The sequence below is a fragment of the Tigriopus californicus genome, chromosome 10 (genome assembly GCF_007210705.1).
Source record: "Tigriopus californicus strain San Diego chromosome 10, Tcal_SD_v2.1, whole genome shotgun sequence".
In the NCBI taxonomy this organism is placed as follows: domain Eukaryota; kingdom Metazoa; phylum Arthropoda; class Copepoda; order Harpacticoida; family Harpacticidae; genus Tigriopus; species Tigriopus californicus.
Genome location: NC_081449.1, coordinates 4,658,032 through 4,676,922, shown reverse-complemented (window position 1 = coordinate 4,676,922; position 18,891 = coordinate 4,658,032). Strand labels below are relative to the sequence as shown.

The following is an 18,891-nucleotide window of genomic DNA, read 5'->3' as shown; positions in this document are numbered from 1 at the left end:
GATTTCACTTTCCTATAATGACAAAGGCCCCCGGTTCGATTCTCCTCTACGACCTTTCTCCGAAGGAAACTTTTAGAAGCGAATCCCATTCGCTGGGAGTGACTGAGAGAGACACATACTGATACGAGTAAGGACTTTGACACTGCCCCTAGGAAACGGTTTGACGATGAGATGGCCGACTTTGCTGGCCGGGCAAGGTTCATCCTTCCGACCCTGGCGCCCAATAACTTGTTAAAAGTAGATTCTCAGAGGGTTATTTCCAGGAATTGCAGGGAACAAATTCGCGAAAATTGCTTACCATTGGATGAAATTTGGTGAAAAATCGTCCCGAAAATACTTTGCCAAATGAAATTTCATAATTGGTATCAAACTAGCTCCCACTCTGTGGATGTCTGATTAGTGTTAGAACTTGACTCTTGCGTGCAATGCCGTACCTGGACATGAGCACTTTTAATAGCACTTGCATACTCGATGAGGCTAGTCGTCAAACAATTTGGAAGTTGGACAGATACTCATGTTACTCATGTTATATTTTCGGAAAGGAAGTTGCCAAATTGAGTGAGTTGCAATTGTATTCCAGGCATATTCTTTATCATGCCTTGCGTTGACAACTACACCAAGGTGGACCTGAGAACAACTGTCATTGACATTCCCCCTCAAGAGGTACTCGCACTTTGTGGCTTCAAAGTTCAGCTAACAATGGCGTGACTTTTGGCAAACTCACCCTTAATATCCCCCATAACATTTACGTCGGAGTGCTCTGTAGGACTAACGTACTAACGGACTAACATCAAACTAAACGCTTCATTCCAGGTATATTCTTTGTATTACCATGCATCGAATCATATCAGAAAGTGGATCTACGTACAATCACATTAGGTGTTCCGCCGCAAGAGGTAAAACAACTAGCCCTATTAACAAAATCAGCCCATTCTAATTCAGAGACTAACCTGTAATCCCTAATACCTTCCAGGTGCTCACCAAGGATTCTGTGACGGTCTCCGTGGATGCGGTCGTCTATTATCGAGTGTCAAATGCCACGGTGTCCGTGGCCAATGTGGAGAATGCGCACCACTCCACACGACTTTTGGCACAAACCACCCTACGAAACATCCTGGGTACCAAGAACCTTCACGAGATCCTCAGTGACCGTGAAAGCATCTCCGGGTCCATGCAGACTGTCTTAGACGAGGCCACCACTGCTTGGGGTATCAAAGTGGAACGAGTGGAAATGTAAGACCCCTCCTTCTATTCAGAATTGTAATATTGCTCCGGTTGTTCACCTTCAGGGTGACCGTTTGCTTTTTACAGAAAAGATGCTCGTCTACCGGTTCAACTTCAAAGAGCCATGGCTGCCGAGGCTGAGGCCGCTCGAGAAGCCAGAGCTAAGGTCAGTTTCAACTTCAACGGACATTTAGAGATTAAGATGGCTTGATGAGGAAAAACTACTCGACGAAAGTTGGCTGTCCTAATTGTTGTTGTTATGTTTCCGGTCCATTAATCCGTTTTGATTAATGATATCGTGTCCTTTGGGTACAGCAACTCTGCCCCCCACTCTCAGCAACAAGAAATCACCCAAACGAAATGAAGGCCAGAGCTTTCCTGGTTATTTGAGCCCCCCTTTGGGCCCTAGCTCCAAAAAATCATCAGGGAACGAGTGGCAAAGTCAAGCCCATCCAGTTTGTTTCGTAAAAATATAGTGTGTTCAAAAAATATCTTGCAGGTGATTGCCGCCGAAGGAGAGCAAAAGGCGTCTCAAGCTTTAAAAGAAGCGTCCATAATCATTTCGGAATCCTCTTCAGCTCTACAACTGCGATATTTACAGGTAATCACCAACTCTGATCATTTCTTTAATGGCTTGGGATACCCCATGATCAGGTTCCATTGGTTTTTTTCGACCATGCCTCCAGGCACTGATCAGATTAATTTAATTACCTTCCAGACCTTGAATTCGATTTCGGCGGAGAAGAATTCGACGATCATTTTCCCGCTTCCAATTGACTTCATCTCCCATTTCCTCAAGGACAAGGGTTCGGACAACAAGAAGAAGGATTAAGGTGGACAGACCTCCCTCGACCATCTTGTTCATTATGGTTCTATGAACTCCCCAATAAAAATTTATATACGGACTCACGGTAAGCGACCTCTACCGTCCGTCACTATTCACTCGCTCTCGGATGAACAAAATACCCAAGGGTCTTCCTTGTTTTCTTCCAGATCTCTGCATTCGCTCAATAATGGACTGTGTAGTACCGCCCGCGTAATATGAAAATTAACTCCAATAATATGAAACCCCCGCCCTTTCGTCTACTACATACAATGGAGGCCTGGATTTGTTCGTGTCCACATCGATCTCTGCTCAGTCGAGCGAGTGAATCAAGGATGATGATTAAATGTTTGTGCTGCGTGTACGTAGGTAAATGAGTGCATTCGGACGATTTCAAGAAGAGTGCAGCCATGATAACGACAACAGAAAAGACCCCACCACCACCACCACGAAATGGGCGAGTATTCAAGATTATGTTTCCGAATGAGAACACAATTTAAATATCACCATCATCGCTAGTACTCCAGCTATCCGTTTCTAACCAATTCTTGATAACCAAGCATTATTGAAATTCGTTTGTTGTCATCATCATAGAACAGTAATGATGGTAATGATGATGATCATAATGACCATCCCTCTTCCCTCTTCATAATTGCAGCAATTCCGTTTTAGACGCACCACGTTTCTGTCTCTCTCAATCAATGAAATATGCCATCTTTTGGATTGGAATTTATTTCATAGTAACATAGAGAGACTTGTAGCTGATACTAACGATCAAAATACCACTATTATTAATAACCACAATAATCATTATCATTATTACTATCATAACGATGAAACTGCTCCTAATATTATGGTTATTATCATCATTATTCTTACTGCTATTATTCTGATCAATGTAGTCAAATGTTATTGGAACATAATTTGAAATAAAAGCAATATTCCTATCTAGAATTCCAAGACATCCCATTGAATGCAATGACAAGGCCTCACTCATCATCGTGTCTTGCGCCAAAGTTTGGCCTTGTCCTTCGTTTCTTTTTCTTCTCCGTCAGCTCGAGACAGATCCTCCAAAGTTCCTGGCCGAGAAAAAGTGCCACGGCCAGAGTATAATTGATCTAGCAGTGCATGGCCATGGCCATCATGATGGCTAACTATTCTTGGCCGACGGGGATCGTTTCAAACTTGTCGCCCACGACTCGTTCATTGACGGTTGCGCCAGTCTTCTTTGGGTGGTCGTTCTCTTTCTTCCATGTGGCCGCCTCTTTTCTTACTCCGCTCGAAATGTTCATGAATCCGGAGATAATGTCAATTGGGACGGGGAAAATGATTGTGGTATTTTTTTCATTCCCGATGGTGCTTAACGTCTGAAAATGAAATGATAGGATAGAACAGCTGGTAGTACTTAAGAATTTCAAGTATGAGAGCCATTTTTATATCCTTTGTAAGTTTTAAGTGATTTTTTAGTACTTTTAAGTTTTAAAGAAATTGAAAAAATATGTTTTCAAGTCTAGTCGTTGAAAAAGGCAATTTTATATGCTGGTAATCTTTTAAAGTGCAAAACGCAACTTTCAAGTAGTTATAACCAAGCCTCTGCTAAATAGATCTTTACGAAATTTCTTGTCAATGCATAAATAGGAGTACCTTTAAAACTGATTGACTACCTTTTCGACAATGATACGTTTTAATGCATTATAAATAATTTAGCACCCTTATCCGAGCTACTTTTGAATATGTGTTTTTGTTGCAAAAGTTGTTCCTTTTGTTATAATTAGATGTCTCGGCATTTGAGCAAGCACTTAACCAGAAATTATGACCGCCGTGTGCAGCCATGGATGTTACCTAATGAGTTTATTGAGAAGGTCCCCACAAAACATCTGATGGTGTGTTAAAAATTGAGGATTACTGTGATTGCTGAATGTTTGAAACTAGAACTTTGTAAATATGCATAAAATAATTCTCGACTTGTCTTGGAATACACTTTTAAGAGTTTCTCACTCTGCAACTGGGCAATCTAACTCACACAAAGCTCTGCCTCTGAACAACATCTCCTGTCAATGGGTCCATTTGAATACCTTACATTGATGACAATAAATACAATATCAAGTCAAGAAGTTTATTTTTCTCCCAAATCCCCAAATCAAGTGCCTTTATTTGCTCGGTCAAAGTATATAGGAAAACTTAAATAGAACGTAGAACGTTGGGGCAACACGCCCAACACACACTGCAATGGAATACTCATTTAAGAAAAATATTAATAATAGTCTAATGGTACCTGAAATTCATTGCAAGATTAAGTAAAAAGCTATGGTTGAAATCGATGGGCATTTTTCCTTGTGCAACTTTAAAAATCTCTCTTCTATGTACGTAATTGTAGTAAAATATACAAGTTTTAGATCAACAAATATCAAATAGTGATTTGATTTGTTTCTATTGTTAAGTGAATTGAGCAAGTCTTTACCATTTAAGCACCTTATGTAGGACATTTTGATTCCTTTTTTGATTAACTTTATGGTCATGTTTGTCTCATCTAATTCATTAATTTTGAAATAAGCATGTAAACATTCTCAAGAGCCTTTGAAAAAGATCATGTCATAGGAAACACCTCAGCTCAATTGGAAAGTAGGGTCGTTGATTCCCTCCGGTTCCCTCCTCAAGAGGCCATGGTTGAATTGAATCCTTTCCTGGCCATGATCTACATAGGAGTTAAAAATGGTTTCGATACCATAAAAATGAAGGTCTTTTGACGGGTGATGATTTATCCGCGAGAAAGGTGCATATTTTGTGAGGGCTAGATCTTGAATTGTTCTTGACAGCCGGAACAACCATGCCTACATATTTATGGGTACACACAATTTCTCAAATTTGTTCCAAGGGGCACATCCAAATCATATTCGTCGGCCCGAAGCCAATATATTTATCGGAACCACTATCAATTTGATACATATCTTGGATATTATTTGCATATGTCGAAGAAGGTAAAAAACAAGTCAAATCCAAGGTTAGCACTCACTTGAAGATATCGAAGCTGAAGTGCCGCTTGAGAACCATCCAAAACTTTGGCCGCTTCCCGCAGGTATTTGGTGGCCTTTTGCTCTCCATCAGCCTTGATAATCTTAGCGCGGGCCTCTCGGGCAGCCTCGGCTTCTGCGGCCATCACCCTTTGAAGTTGTTCGGGCAACCTCGAGTCCTTTCTGAAAAACGTGCACCCATTCCTTGAAACCGTCTCAGGTTTATCAATTCTCACCAAACATATTTGAAAGTGTTCAATTTCAATTTTTGTATATGGTCGTTTGTACAAGGTGTATGTACATCAAAATATTTTACCTGGTCCACTTAAATAAGATGAAGGTTGCTGAGGAAAATAATCGATTTGGAGTAAAATCTGCACATGATTTATTGTCATTTCTACGCAAGACAAAGTGTCTAGTTGGATTTAAAGGAAGAGAATAATTATGTTTGTTTGTTAATGTCATCGAATACTAGGCTTGAAATTGGACTTTCTCTTTGGCAGACAGACATGATTTGCGACTTGTCATGTGTGTTCTTGGTTCATTGTCCTCCATCCAGGTGACGAGCATAGGATCATCTACGGCAATTTTGTCCAGGCCTCTTCCATTTTCTTTGGCAAGGTATCACAAATATGGCGATAGACAGAGAGGGGAAGGAAGAACAAGGACATGAGAGGGCGGGTTTTTTTTGGGTGGAGGGGGGTGGTACATGGGATGTGGGTTCGTCGTCCAATTGGGTCCGATTTCGACTGGGCTTGTCCATTGGCGTCGATTAATCGCTCTTTGAGGCGCCCTTGTCTGGCCTCATGAAGTGAGTCAAGAGATCAATGGGCAAGGGGAAGATGATGGTGGAGTTCTTCTCTGCCGATATCGAATTGAGCGTCTGAAATGTGAAAGTACGAGAGGTTGAGATGAGAATATTTGAAAATGTCCCGCCCGAGTTTTTGAACTTGGTTCAATAATGTTTTGCTTTTCTACCACAATATGCAAATAATATATCTATACTATAACTAAATTGATCAGAAAAGAACACGATTGTGGTGGCATTTATTCGACCTTGCTCCCAATTCATCGTGTGGGAAATAATCCTATTGCTTTCCAAGGCAAAGCTTTGCAGTTGCTGGGGACAGATTCTTGCCTGGTTTGCGGCTCAACTACACTTCATGAGATTGGACAGAAATTCTTGAAATCAAAAATCTGAAGTCAGGAACACCATCAAAAAAAAAAGCATAAACTTTTAATAGTGACTTAGTGAACAATAAGTGATCCATCACTGTTGGATCCCCCCAAGACAATTCGATGTGCTCAATGCCACGTTTCATGAAATCACAGATTGTGAATTTTGCATAGAATGGAATGTATCTTGGCCCCACTTTTCATCATTGAGCTTCGCATACTAACACTGAGTATGTATTTTTTGAAGATATGGTGATCAGTTGGGCAATGCTTACTCGAGACTTTGGAATAAATCAAGGGGTCAGATCTTAATAATAGCTTTTGAAGAGCCATTTTTAAGACTGATTGCTATTGACAATCTTCCTTTTCATCTTGATTGTCTACATGTTTCCAATACACAAATACTCAAATTCCCCAATACTGAATTTCCATTTGAGAATGCAGATTGGCATAGATTAATACGGCTTTGTCCTGATGAATGTCCAATCAAAATCCTAGTTCAAAAAAGATTCTCGTTAATCGAATACCTGAAGGTATCTCAGTTGAAGAGCCGATGAAGATTCGGAAATGATTTCCGAAGCATCTCGAAGTGCTCTGGAAGCTTTTTGCTCGCCCTCCGCTGCAATCACCTTTAGAAAAAGAAAACACACGTTCGTTAATTCTCGGAGCAAATCCAAAGCCCAACCAGAGTTGCACATCACCTTGGCCCTGGCCTCTCTGGCAGCCTCGGCTTCGGCCGCCATGGCCCTCTGAAGTTGGACTGGAAGTCTGGCATCTTTGCTGTAATGGAAGATAGACCAACCCAAAAATTGAAGAGGGGATGATGCTCCAACTCGGGTTATTTTTGAACAAGGATTCTTTGGGCTTGACTTCTACGGATCGTACTAAGGGTTAGTTTTAGAGGCTCAATATCTAATATGTTCTGGCTACTTGACCCTAATTTGACAGCTTAGCTTCTTGTGGATTTGCGACCCCGTCCACATTCATGGAATGTCTAGGAACGTACACAAGGGATCAAGGGTATGGGAGAAGTATCTAAAACATTTGTACACTCGCTCGAATAGTGAGAAGACAAAGAGATCAAGTGGATCTGTTCCCTACTCTCTCTCTCTTTATGGCGTCTTCACCTGTTGTCACATTTCCAAATCTAGCCTCGGTGAGGAGGTTAAAAATTGCATGAAAGTAGCAAGATGGGCTAACTCGGAGGACAGTATCGTACTCTACAAATCCGGGTTGTTTCAACAACTCAAAACAACAAGATTATGCTCACATTTCTACTCGCTCCACTTTGATTCCCCAAGCGGTGGTGGCCTCATCTAACACAGTCTGAAAAATAACAACAAGAGCCACGGCAATGTGAAGACCTAGTTTGGTTCTATAATCCCTTTGAGCTTGCCTGCATGGAACCGGAAATACTCTCTCGGTCACTAAGGATCTCATGGAGATTCTTTGTTCCCAAAATATTCCGCAACGTCGTCTGAGCCAAGAGCCGGGTGGAATGATGGGCATTTTCCACATTGGCCACGGACACCGTGGCATTGGACACTCGATAGTATACCACGGCATCTACCGAGACAGTCACGGAGTCTTTGGTGAGAACCTGGAATCAAAATCAGAGGCTCAAGATCGAGGCAGGCCTTGATTCCCTTCACACTATGGACCATGCTTACTGATAATCTGTCAGAGGGAAGAGACAAAGAAGAGCAAACGCATGCAAGCAAGGTTTCAAGCTAGTACTACTGTACGTTAGTACTATGTATGCCACACGAAATGGACGAGCTACATATGTATCTACGATTACAAGGATAGGTTGGAGGTAGTCAGTGTTCAAAACAGTCCAAGCTGAACCGGAAATGAGGTCCAGAGAGTGCACACAAAAGCAAGCACCAAGCAGATTTGGAACGAGGCTGGGAACGAATGAGGGAGATGAGGAACGAAAGAGTTTGCATCTAGCTTTAGGGGTTGTTTTCTTTTGACATTGATAGCTAAAATGATTATCCCATTCCAGAGGAAAGATGGTTTAAATGACATCCAGCAAGCCAGTGAGAGAGAAGATTCAAATATAGGCTGAGAGTGTCAGCTCTAATCAAAAACGAAATAAATGGTGCAACATCTGTAGAATCAACCATCACATCAAAAGGAATGAAATCCTTCAGCTAGTTTACACATTCAAATTGGCCCCTTCGAACAAGAATGACCGCTGAAGCGCCTTCAAGAACTGAAGCGGTCGTTTTGTCGGTTACAGTTTGACCAGAAAGTTTTGTCACTTTGGCGCAAAATCAGTCATTGATTGGTCAAAATTTCGACAAAAGTAAATCGCTTGTTGGAGTTGATCCGAAGCTAAATGGTAAATTCAAAACTTGTGAAATGGTATGAGTTTTGTTTCATGCTTTCAATGAAACATCCTCAATATGGAATTTGGCTAAGCAAAAAAAGCATTTTCTGAAGAACTTGACAGGTACATCCTTAAGTTTTCAAGTTTTTTCTTACATTTGCTGACATCTTTAAGTAGTTGAATAAATTTCTCAATTGTGACAAATTTTTATGAACAAAATGTAACAGGGCTATTCCAATGTCTGGAAAATTGCTGTTGTGTCTGTTTAATTGTATAAAAGACCAAGCTGGAGGAGGACCATCTCCTTCTTTCTACCTCTTGGGGTGGAACATCCAGTGTTATTGTCCTGAGGTCCACCTTCTGATATGTTTCGATACAAGGAAGAACAAAAAAGAGTCCTGGCAGGGGCAGAGAGAAGAGACAGATATCAATTTGAGTTATTCTTGTTCTTATCTTGAAGCATCAGTTACAGCATCCCTCACTGATGGAGTCAAGACATGTCCTTTTAACGTTGATGCATAAGCTTGGCTCAAGTAACTATCAACAACTTTTGAACTGACTTCAGAACCTAGTTCTGAACTTGTGTAGCTGCCAAGGAAAAAATTTCTCTTTGACATGTGCACATTGGTTCCATTAAGCAAACTGACTAAAATGGAAACGTAGAATTCCAGTGATGTGTTGCTCAGAGCAAGAAAATAACTCAAGGATAGGGATTTTGGGATCAGTTGCTATTCTCAGCCTCAAATGGCAAAGCAAAGTGAAATGCTTTTAAGGTGATTGATCGGGTGAATGAAAACAAAACATGATGGGCGTGTTAGTTGAGTCTTTCAATGTGAGGTGAATATGTCGTTGTATAGCATTGTTGGTATGGTGTATGTTGCGGAGAAGTTGCATTTCTTATTTGGATTTCATTAGTATTGAGAGTTGAAATGAGGCACGCCTCTGGGATTAAAGTAAATTTAATGGAACAAATTGGTTTCAAAGAAACTTTGAAAATTTCAAATCCTTGGTGGCATTGGCTTTTGAGAGTATATGTTTCCCATGCCAGACGCTCCACCTGGGAAGGTCTCTGCTTTGAGTTTGTTTGCCATGACAGGGTTTTAGCCAAATAACACTATGTGGAAAGTTTGGAGGCCTTGAATTGTCAAGAAAATTGTAGGACTCTAGAACTACCTGACTTTGACAAAGGGTGACAGTTTTCAATTGGAGAGCCAACAAACATCTATAATGACAGGTCTTCTTGGCCGTGTCTCCCTTCTTTGCTACAAATAACAAATGAACTAAAGGGAAGATCTAATTTAAATGGTGCAAAGAAATCTGGCATTGAGTTCCAAATCTGAAATGAAGTCTGTTGACAAAGGCCAAAAGAAATCCTTTTGGTAGGTGTGCGTCTCAACTTTTCAATTGAGAAAGTGGGGAGGAAAGCAAAATCGTAGCAAAGGTGCCAAAGGATATTGAATTTCATCAAATATCTTCAAAGCCCTCAACAATTTCAGCCCAAAGGAGGCTTGACATTTGGATTCAACCTCAGTGCTGTGCATTAAGCTTCTTCTGGTCTAAGGGTGTTAACCAGATTATAAGCAGTAGCCTGCTACTTTTTGAATTGGACTACTTGTACAGTACACTTAAGAGTGTGTGCGAATGGCCGCCTCAAAACCTGCCATGGTTGCGTTAGGAGTCAACAGCTAACTTTCATTGATTGTGTCTGGTCCAGTTCAAGGTAATTCAACAATTGAACCGAGTAAACCTTACGTTACAAAATGTATGAGAGTGTGCGTCAAGAATTATCGTTTAAGAGGGATCAAAGGTGACTGCTCAAAATATTTGATGAAAAATGAATTAGATACAACTGGATATGTTAATAGGAGACTCTGAGTATGTGGTTGGCCGACAAAGACCATTAGACCAACCTCTTGTGGAGGCACGCTTAATGTAATTGTCCGCAGATCCACTTTCTGGTAGGACTCGATACAAGGTAGAACAAAGAAAATGCCTATAATCACAAGAAAAGACAAGGCAAGAGTCAACAAAAGAGTTGTCGTCGTCAATCGTCTTTTGTTCATTCAAGAGATTCTTCTAATTAATTCGCTTCCAAAACTGTGTCAGAGGGGGACGGACATTGATTGGCTGTTGGGTATAACCTCCACCAGAAGTGCTCTCTTTGAATTCCACGATAGCAAGCAAGTCTGAGATGGTCCGTCGAGTCGATAAGTCCATGACTACTTTATGTAGAGCAGCTCCTAGATCATCCTAATTCTAAGCTGTACGACAGAACGACGCGATAAGCACCACTTTTTGTTTCAAACCAAGCAGTTCTGTTATCAATGATTGGCAAAGGAAATTGAACCTATCGAGCCAAGACGAATCCAACCACTCACAACCCCTTCCGAATACTGTTCCTTTCTCCCCCACCCTTCTTCATCTATCATTCGATCAGTCTTTGACAGTTTGCAATGTACCCCAGAAGGTTTTCTCAACAGAATCACTCACTGGTCAAATGAAGTTGAATCCAGCACCGGTAAGTACTCTCGCAAATGGTCATGAAGAGCAGCGTTGGAAGTCGTAGAAAGGCTGTATATTATACCTTTGTCTGATTTAGTTTGCACTTTGGGCATAAGGCAATAAGGCGTGAAGAATCATTTATCTCGGTTGTTATAAGTGGCGTGTTTTATCGTCAGCTTTTGGATTTATTAACACCATTGCTAATCCTTTTCAGGGCCATTTGCGAGAGCTGGAGAGAACTGAGGTTTCAAGTGGGAGATATTTGTCATTGGCTCTTGGTTTAAGAAAACGTATGGACTGGAACAAGTGTGGCAACCAGGACGAGAGATATTTTAAAATTATAATGATATAGTAGTAGATAGTAGCAAAGGTAGTAGTAGGAGTAGTAGTAGTAGTGGTTGTAGTAGTAGCAGTAGTAGTAGTAGTAGTAGTGGAAGTGGTAGTAGTTATAGTGGAAGCAAAAGTTGTGTCTGGCAGCCTGTTTGATGGTGAACGAACCTCTTGTGGAGGAATGTCAATCACTGAGGTTCTCAGGTCAACCTTTGTGTAATTTTCAATGCACGGTAGCACGAAGAAAATGCCTGAAAGTATGAGGGGGCCCCAACGGAAATATCGTTGCATCAATAAGACAAAGAGAGGTAGGTTGGTTACATGACCCTTGGATCTTTGACTTTAACTTTGGTTTGGACCGTCGTTAGCGAAAACTTTGGCACATCTCTATGGTCATTCTTACCTGGTCCTCGAGATCCTCCGGAAAGCAAGCGACCCAATCTGAATATGACCGCTCTTTCGTACTCTTGAACAACCTTAAATCAAGGCATTAGTAGATCTAAATAGCCATTCAATAACCAGTTTCAAGGACACTTTTAGACCTACCTTGAAGCAAACGCAAAGTGAAAATGGCAGTGTAACGATCACTAGTCCCCAGGAAATGGCGGTGAGGAGCCATCCACAAATGCCGATGCCGCTGTCGGATTCATCCGCTGAAATAGAGAACACTTCCTTATTACGAAGTATCAAATTTGCCACATTAGAATAACTTTATATTAGGGAAAGAAAAAGAACAACGAGCAAAATGATGTCCAATTCGGCCGGATGCCACTTTTTTCCCCTTATGAGCCAGTTCTCGGATTCAAAAGCCATTTATGGACTTTCTATGGCTTTATTCCTGAGATCAATCACAATTGTCCTTTCAAATTGACAGCGACTCTAAGACAAGAAAAGTCATAAAGTCTACCTCGTATTTCCATGAAAAGGCCACTCTCCTTCTTTGATCGGACTTGAGCCAGACCCCACTCTTGCCTTCTACCTTTATTCAACCCCCATAATCAGGTCTTTTCTAACAAAATGGTGACGGGCCCGTAAAAGTGGGTGGCGAAGAACCCCAGGAAATTGTGGTTTGTACCCAGTCCGTCAATGGCAAAAGAGCCCATTGATAGGTTAACTGATGGTGACAGGAGCCTTGATCCATCCGTCAGGGTTGTCATCATGTTCAAGGTTGAAGTACCCGCTCGGTATTTCCGGTCCAATTTGGGATCGGCGAATGTCTGCTGAGGCGAGATGTTGTTGTTCCACTCGGGCATGATGGCTCTTCAAACGAAAGTCCCACGACCTTGGAACAGTACTGAGAGCACTCATTAGTCAATCTCATGCGTTGGGCTTTGCATTCTGCTTGCTTTGGCAGCCGATAAATCATTAGAGCCCGAGATGATGCTCAACCTGACATATCTGATTGAATTACAAAAGCCAAAAGTAACAATAAAGACATCAAGAACGGCAGCCTTCCTTCTAGCTTACTCCAAGGCTTCAGAGAGATGGACCGTTTGAAAAGTTGTGAAATTGGAAAAATGGGCACAAAGCAAATCTCTCTCCAAGGTCTGCTTCTTGTTCTTAATATGTTTCCAATTATGGTGCTAACACTAGCTTCTTCTCCTGGGCTCTAATGATCGCTGGATCTTGGTTCTGTAGTTCCTCTTACCCTCAAAAAGGTGTTGATCTCGTTCCAAGACAAAATTTATGTGCATAATAACAACGTCGTCCCTAAACTCTCATTCTCCATAGAGTTGAGCAAGAACACTAAAGTCAGGACAGGAAATGGAGTAAGAAAGAGAGCACGAACTTGTTCCCAAGCACCAAGATCTTCAGTGGAACACTCCCCGAGATTCAGCTCATCAAAATGTGATCAAACGTGGGATCTCTTCGAGTTGTATGTAAAGAAAGCTACAAAATCGAGACTTTATCCGTCATGCTGGGTCACGAATATTGTGTCTGTCAATCAAGTGTTTCGACCGTTTCCAGATGAGGAACATGACGACGAATACTTATCTGCAGTGGCTCCTCTTACTCCTATACACACACAATACACAACGAACGACCCTTGAAGTGGAAGGAGTGAGGAGCCGGGTGGCTTGACCTTTTTCCCGACGTTGAAGACCCCTTTTCCTCCCTTTCTCCACATTTGTTCCCATTGAGTTAGGCCATCCACCCTCTGAAGCACGTGATAAAGATGCCGTAATGTATGTTAAGGAAACAAGGAATGTTCTCTTTGGTCTATTCTGAGATACATTATTCCATGAGCTTGTTGCTGCAGGCAGGCCAAAGGTTGGGGGCTCGGATATCCACTTCCCTTGTCCCAGATTCGAGAAATCTCTAGCTCAAAAGTCTGGCATGGCCGAAAGAAAGTGCACTTGGAGGACCACCACCGACTCAATGATGGTAACTCAATTAAGAGCGTCTAATTTGAAGCCCTGGGAAAACGACCTGACCTTTGCCGAGCGAGCAAGGCCTCGAATCCATTTGAAATTTCCAATCGACCGAATGAACGGTCTTTGACGGTCTTTGATTGCTTTCGTGAAGTGTACCCCCTGCCCATAAAAAAGGACACAGGCGCCCTCTCGACAGGAAAAGTAATCATGAGTTTTCTCCACGCCTGGATATTTTTGCCTGGATCGTTTCGTGGAAAGAAAATAAGCACACTCACACACCACCCCTCAATATTGCCTTTGGCCATGGGGTTAGTTCCAAGATAAGTGCAGCAATGTGCCTGCACCTCTTCACTTGGCCCGATCAAGCACCCCTTTCTGCAAGTTGCCTGAGGTAATAGCGAGTGAGTCCAGAAGTGGGTACCACTCTCCATAAATGGATCCCTCTCCCCTTCTATCCTATAATGATTAGAACATTTGCGCCTGCCTTCAACCCGATCTTGGTCCCTAATTTGGTTTGCCAATCTCGCGCGTCCAAGGTGGGACATCGTCATTAGGGATCTCGTTGAAATGAGGTCAAACAGCTTACTATTGCTTTCCAGACTTCCATTACAGTACCTTTTATACAAGCCCTGTGTACAATTTTGGCTTAACGCTTGAGTAAATGAGGAATCTCCAGCAACCAAATGTACGTAGTGGTCATCAGGACTCAGAATAACGGGGGAAAATATCAAATCGACCATTTCGTCGCCGCGACCAAATGTAACATTTATGTGGTTCTTTAGATTTAATTTCCGAGGATCGGGTTGACCTCTTGGTTGATATAGAAAGTCTAAACCTCTCTCAAAACCAGGATCCACTTGAAAAACTTCAAAACTTGACCTCTGGTTGAGTTGTTGAAGATAAAGACGAGGTATTTGCCAATCCTATTATTTGCCTCTTTTGAAGCACAAGAGATAGCTTTGGAAATTCTTGGAACAACCAACACCAACATGATGTGACATTGGGTGCTTAGTTCACATGTATGAGAATCTATCTCATGAGCGGAAAAGAATGCTGGTTCTCTTTGCTTTGTGTGCTCTGATTTGCAATAACTTGAGACGGAATCGGGAGGCTGAGAAAGAAAAAGATGGGCAAATATGTCACCATGAATGGGGTCAAGTTTCTTCTATGCAAGGCTATGTACTCATCGATCCTCATCTAGGATTGCCACCTATTGTTAACTCTCGGCTGAATGAGTGAGTGAGTGCAGAACTAGCATTTTGATGGGACCCTCTCCTCTGAAACATTCATTGAGAAGCACCAAGGTCCTCAAGAGAGGTCTTGTTAGTCAGTCGTTGCACATTGTACGCACAGTACGTAGAATGGGATTAACGTTGCGCCACTATTGGAACATGGAGCGAGGGTGAGAAAGTGGAAATCATTCCCGTCAGAAGCCATGATTCGAGGTGATGGATCTGGTGGTTTATCTCCGTAAAAGCTCCACCACTGGATTAATATCTTCCACGGAATGTTTGTCTATGTCTCTAAATGGTCTTTGGGTGCGCACCAGATCCTGTTCATTGCTTCGTACAAATCCACGCTCTACGCAAGTGAGCAAAGCCAAATCTCTCCCACTTCACTTGGCGGCCTTGAGCATGAAAAAGGCCAACCACACTTTGAAAGCATGGCAATGCTCCCGAGAAGGGTAGTCAAGTAAGAAAACTTGCTTCCACCCAAATATTGGCTTCGTTCTCTCACTTGGTCGAGGAGGAGGAGGAGGAGGGAGGAAATTGTTCCCGGTGGGACGGGCTCTTCTTTCATGAATAATATGACTAACTAATGGTCAAGTAAGATGCAAGCGTTTGCATTTCTACCCCATATTTTGGGCGAAACATTTGCCAAGTCTCGTGGGACCAATTGCCTTTTGACCCTCTCTCCGTCTCTCTTGCTCTCTCTTTTTGTTTGGTGCAGAAACATGAAGAGGTTGTCATGGATCCTGTAATGAATCTCGCCTACATTTGCTAGTTGTTCTGTACGGTAGGTACCACTTTTTTCTTGCCGCAAAATTGTAGGAGGATGGACTTACAAAAACAAGCTGGGTAGTCCTCTTCTTCACCAAAGTGGTGAGGAGACATGGAATAAGTTTTCTTGGCATAAGGCACATTAGTTCGTATCACAAAGGCACTCGAAGAATGATCCTCAGTGTTTGGTGATCCAAGTGGAACTTCGTTGCTAGGGTGGCCAAGGGGAATCATTCCTCCTCAAGAAGACGTTGATATGGTGTTGTCTCTCTATCTTGGGTAAGTTGCAATGTTCAAGTGAGATGTCAAAAAGGCACTGGCAACAAGATTCCATTCTCTTCGTGTCTCTTGAGCTTTCAAGAACTTGTCAAAAAGAAGTTTGAGGGGAGGGAATATGTCCCTGCATTGCTGGGTTGGGGAAATTGGCAGTTTCTTCATTTTCAAGTTCATCGCCTATCGACCCTAAATAAGCCCTCAATGTCAAAATTTGTAAACGTTGAAGCAAGCCAAGAGTCAAGAAAATGAACTCCCAAGGGATTCGTTCCTTGACTATTACGTCGAAAATGACTTAAGAAGAGAGCTCAATTACTATATACGTAGAGACACAGAATCTCAAAGGAACAAAGAGAGTCAAGTTTTATGAACACGGTAATGATGATGCTGTTCTTTTAGAGTGAAGATCCTTCGTCATCATCATCTTCGTCTGGAAGTTTTCCACAAACAACTGACAAGGTCATTACCAAGCAGACAAGAAGCTCGTGTGAGAAATGAGCTCAGCAACAGCTTGAACCACTTTAAACTTCCAAAACCAGGAAGAACCGAAACAAATGGAGGAACATTAACAATGAAAAAAAAGTTACTTGTGCTAATCTTGTGAGAAAAGGATTGTCCGGCCAACTACCCAAGCTGAAACCCATCTGCCTCCAAAGCCACTGTCTTGCGGGCCTACCTACTTCCTCTTGGTCTACCTCCACGTCAGTTCCAGCTGTCGGTTTGATCGACACAGATAAGCTAACGAGGCATTCAAACAAACACCATCTTAATCTTCTCACCCATTCCAGATCAAGGAGTTCTCGTACAATGCACGCTTAGGAAACTACTCGGACCATAACTTAAAAGCTACTCGCACTTACGGATACTAAGATTGAGACTTCGGTCTTCCCCTCGAACGCTCACATTGCCAGATTTGTCCTCGTTATAACCATAGGAGACCAGGGACTCTTTCCTCAGAAATTCCGGCCCTCGTGAAGGTAACGACAAGTGTTCCACCCGTTTGGGCGTGGGGTGTGGAGGGGGTGGGGTGGGCTTGAGCCTGGAAGGAGTGAGGGCCCTTGACCGGGGAACCCGCTCGGTCACGGGCACGATGATACGATCTCGACTGGCTTGGCGACTATAGCTCTGAAGCAGACCCTCAGGCAACTCCCCTCGGGACGCCATATTGGCCAAAGGGGGCAGAAAGCGGACACGCGAGCCGTAAAACTCGGAACTGGTCACGTCCTCGATCCTGTTCAATGCTTCTTGCACATTATCCACCATGTAGTTGAAAATATCCATGGACTTGTGGCTCTTGATATGTTCAACCCAGGGGATGATGTTCCATTGAGCATGTCGTCACGATAGAGAAGGCCTCGGAGAACAGAGTAATGATGGATCATGCTCCAACACGGCCATACACGCTATGAACAGGAGATGGTCCCTAACAGGGCTGAATGTTGGTTTCAAATGCAACAGACATGACGTCAGGGGCAATTGAAGTCGGGTGGTGTGTCACCCACCCACCCACCTTCATGGACTTCGAGCAGATAACTCGGACCAAGACCCCGACGGACGAGGGTGATTGTTGTTCCAGAATGTGCCCTCTTTGGAACAGGACACCAATCCCTTAAGACTGTTGTAGTATGCGTTTTTGCCTCGAACTGAATTTAGGTCTTCCTTGCTTCATCAAAGAGCATTGATGTGGCTTCCCGTCAAGACAACGCTGGACCTGGATCATTAAGACGGTAGGGAACCAACCAGCCCACCAGCCAGTCAGCCAAATCACCTCTTGTTCCTGGACTTCTGTCGTCACCTCATCTGTCTTGGATTTCCACTCTAATAGGAAAGCCTCCAAATACCAAATTGAAGGCCATTGGAAACTATGCATTCTACAGAGACCACGAAGTTGGTATCTTACTGCTTTCGAACTACTATAATTGGAATCTGGAACAGACCGTGACTTCTAGTTTCAAGTTCGATAATGCTGGGACCAGAAATCGGAGAAGAAAGGAAACAGAGTGGGGATTGAAAAGTTAGATTTTCAAATATATTTGTCAAATATGGACTCGTATGGAGCCCGCATAGCTCAGGGGCAGAGCACTAGTCTCGTATACTAGGGGCCGTGAGTTCAAATCACACTGTGGGCAGTTCTCTTTTGGTATAAAAATCCATCTACATGGCAATTTTCATAACTGCACACTAACTTGAGTGAGATGTTTGGTGTTTCGAAAGAAATTCGGGAATCGATAGCAATAAACAATAAGCCGTTGAAAGTCGACTATATATTAACATTTCGACAAAATCGGAAGTTGTCATGCATTTAACTTTATTTAAAACAAGACAATCCGTGACAGGGCTTTATGTTTTCAAAACGATATTAACTTTTAGGGTAGCCATTTTTCCCAACTCTTGAAGCAACATTATGATAAAAGTGTAATTTATGTAGGCTACGCAAAGAATAAAAAATTCGAAGTTACTTGGAAGTTTATTCGTAAAATGTGTTATAGTCTTTCTTAAATGAGGGAGGAACTCGTCCTCTAATCTGAAATTATTCTGTTTGATCCTGTCATCTCAGAAGAGCATCCTTTTGTGTCCCTAGATTTTCCATGAGCTAAAAGCTAGTCCTAGCTGAGTGGGTCTAAGATTGTTTGCAGGGAATGGAATTAAAAGAGAGACAAAAATTGCGTTATTGTTTCATATAAAAAAAAACTTTAACATTGATCATTTCAGTTCAGATTCGCAATCAGGCTCATTTCAATGATCCATCTCATTTGTTTAAAACCTAGACCACCGTGAAATATTCGAAACTACCAAGGCAAACATCAGTTCGGCAAAAATGTGGCTAGATTCCCATTTTTGC

At 42.3% G+C, this 18,891-nt stretch overlaps 3 protein-coding genes and 1 non-coding gene across 12 annotated transcripts in view; 2 read left to right on the top strand and 2 right to left on the bottom strand.

Moving 5' to 3' along the window:
* LOC131887763 (band 7 protein AGAP004871-like) overlaps positions 1–3,001 on the top strand; it is a 63,803-nt gene extending 60,802 nt beyond the window's left edge. For 4 of the 5 annotated variants that reach the window (XM_059236440.1, XM_059236442.1, XM_059236444.1 and 1 more), the window contains 6 exons: positions 814–896; positions 974–1,233; positions 1,312–1,390; positions 1,724–1,825; positions 1,943–2,135; positions 2,218–3,001. In XM_059236440.1, coding sequence (XP_059092423.1) covers positions 814–896; positions 974–1,233; positions 1,312–1,390; positions 1,724–1,825; positions 1,943–2,056 — 638 coding nt within the window. In that variant the 3' untranslated portion in view covers positions 2,057–2,135; positions 2,218–3,001. Of the gene's footprint in view, positions 1–580; positions 664–813; positions 897–973; positions 1,234–1,311; positions 1,391–1,723; positions 1,826–1,942; positions 2,136–2,217 lie in introns of all 5 variants that reach the window. The other variant, XM_059236441.1, reaches the window with a different exon arrangement.
* On the bottom strand, positions 2,762–5,523 carry LOC131887766 (band 7 protein AGAP004871-like). 2 transcript variants are annotated; one of them, XM_059236450.1, is made up of 3 exons: positions 5,375–5,523; positions 5,061–5,241; positions 2,762–3,414 (listed from the first exon to the last, which is right to left on the bottom strand). In XM_059236450.1, exons 1-3 carry the CDS (start codon positions 5,521–5,523, stop codon positions 3,202–3,204), a joined length of 543 nt encoding a protein of 180 aa, XP_059092433.1. In that variant the 3' UTR covers positions 2,762–3,201. The 2 variants fall into 2 exon arrangements, with proteins under 2 accessions (XP_059092433.1, XP_059092434.1); XM_059236451.1 differs by lacking the exon at positions 5,375–5,523 and having other exon boundaries at positions 5,061–5,280.
* Positions 5,427–17,729, bottom strand: LOC131887765 (band 7 protein AGAP004871-like). 4 transcript variants are annotated; one of them, XM_059236449.1, is made up of 10 exons: positions 17,560–17,728; positions 16,910–17,452; positions 11,948–12,054; positions 11,805–11,877; positions 10,480–10,562; positions 7,631–7,834; positions 7,505–7,560; positions 6,936–7,014; positions 6,762–6,863; positions 5,427–5,941 (listed from the first exon to the last, which is right to left on the bottom strand). In XM_059236449.1, exons 2-10 carry the CDS (start codon positions 17,328–17,330, stop codon positions 5,831–5,833), a joined length of 1,236 nt encoding a protein of 411 aa, XP_059092432.1. In that variant the 5' UTR covers positions 17,331–17,452; positions 17,560–17,728; the 3' UTR covers positions 5,427–5,830. The 4 variants fall into 4 exon arrangements, with proteins under 4 accessions (XP_059092432.1, XP_059092431.1, XP_059092430.1 ...); XM_059236448.1 differs by lacking the exon at positions 10,480–10,562 and adding an exon at positions 11,570–11,652 and having other exon boundaries at positions 16,910–17,729; XM_059236447.1 differs by lacking the exon at positions 10,480–10,562 and adding an exon at positions 8,885–8,967 and having other exon boundaries at positions 16,910–17,729.
* Positions 17,730–18,106: 377 nt separating this feature from the next.
* Positions 18,107–18,178, top strand: Trnat-cgu (transfer RNA threonine (anticodon CGU)). Its single transcript has one exon. It is a non-coding gene; the product is annotated as a tRNA-Thr (tRNA).
* Positions 18,179–18,891: the final 713 nt, after the last annotated feature.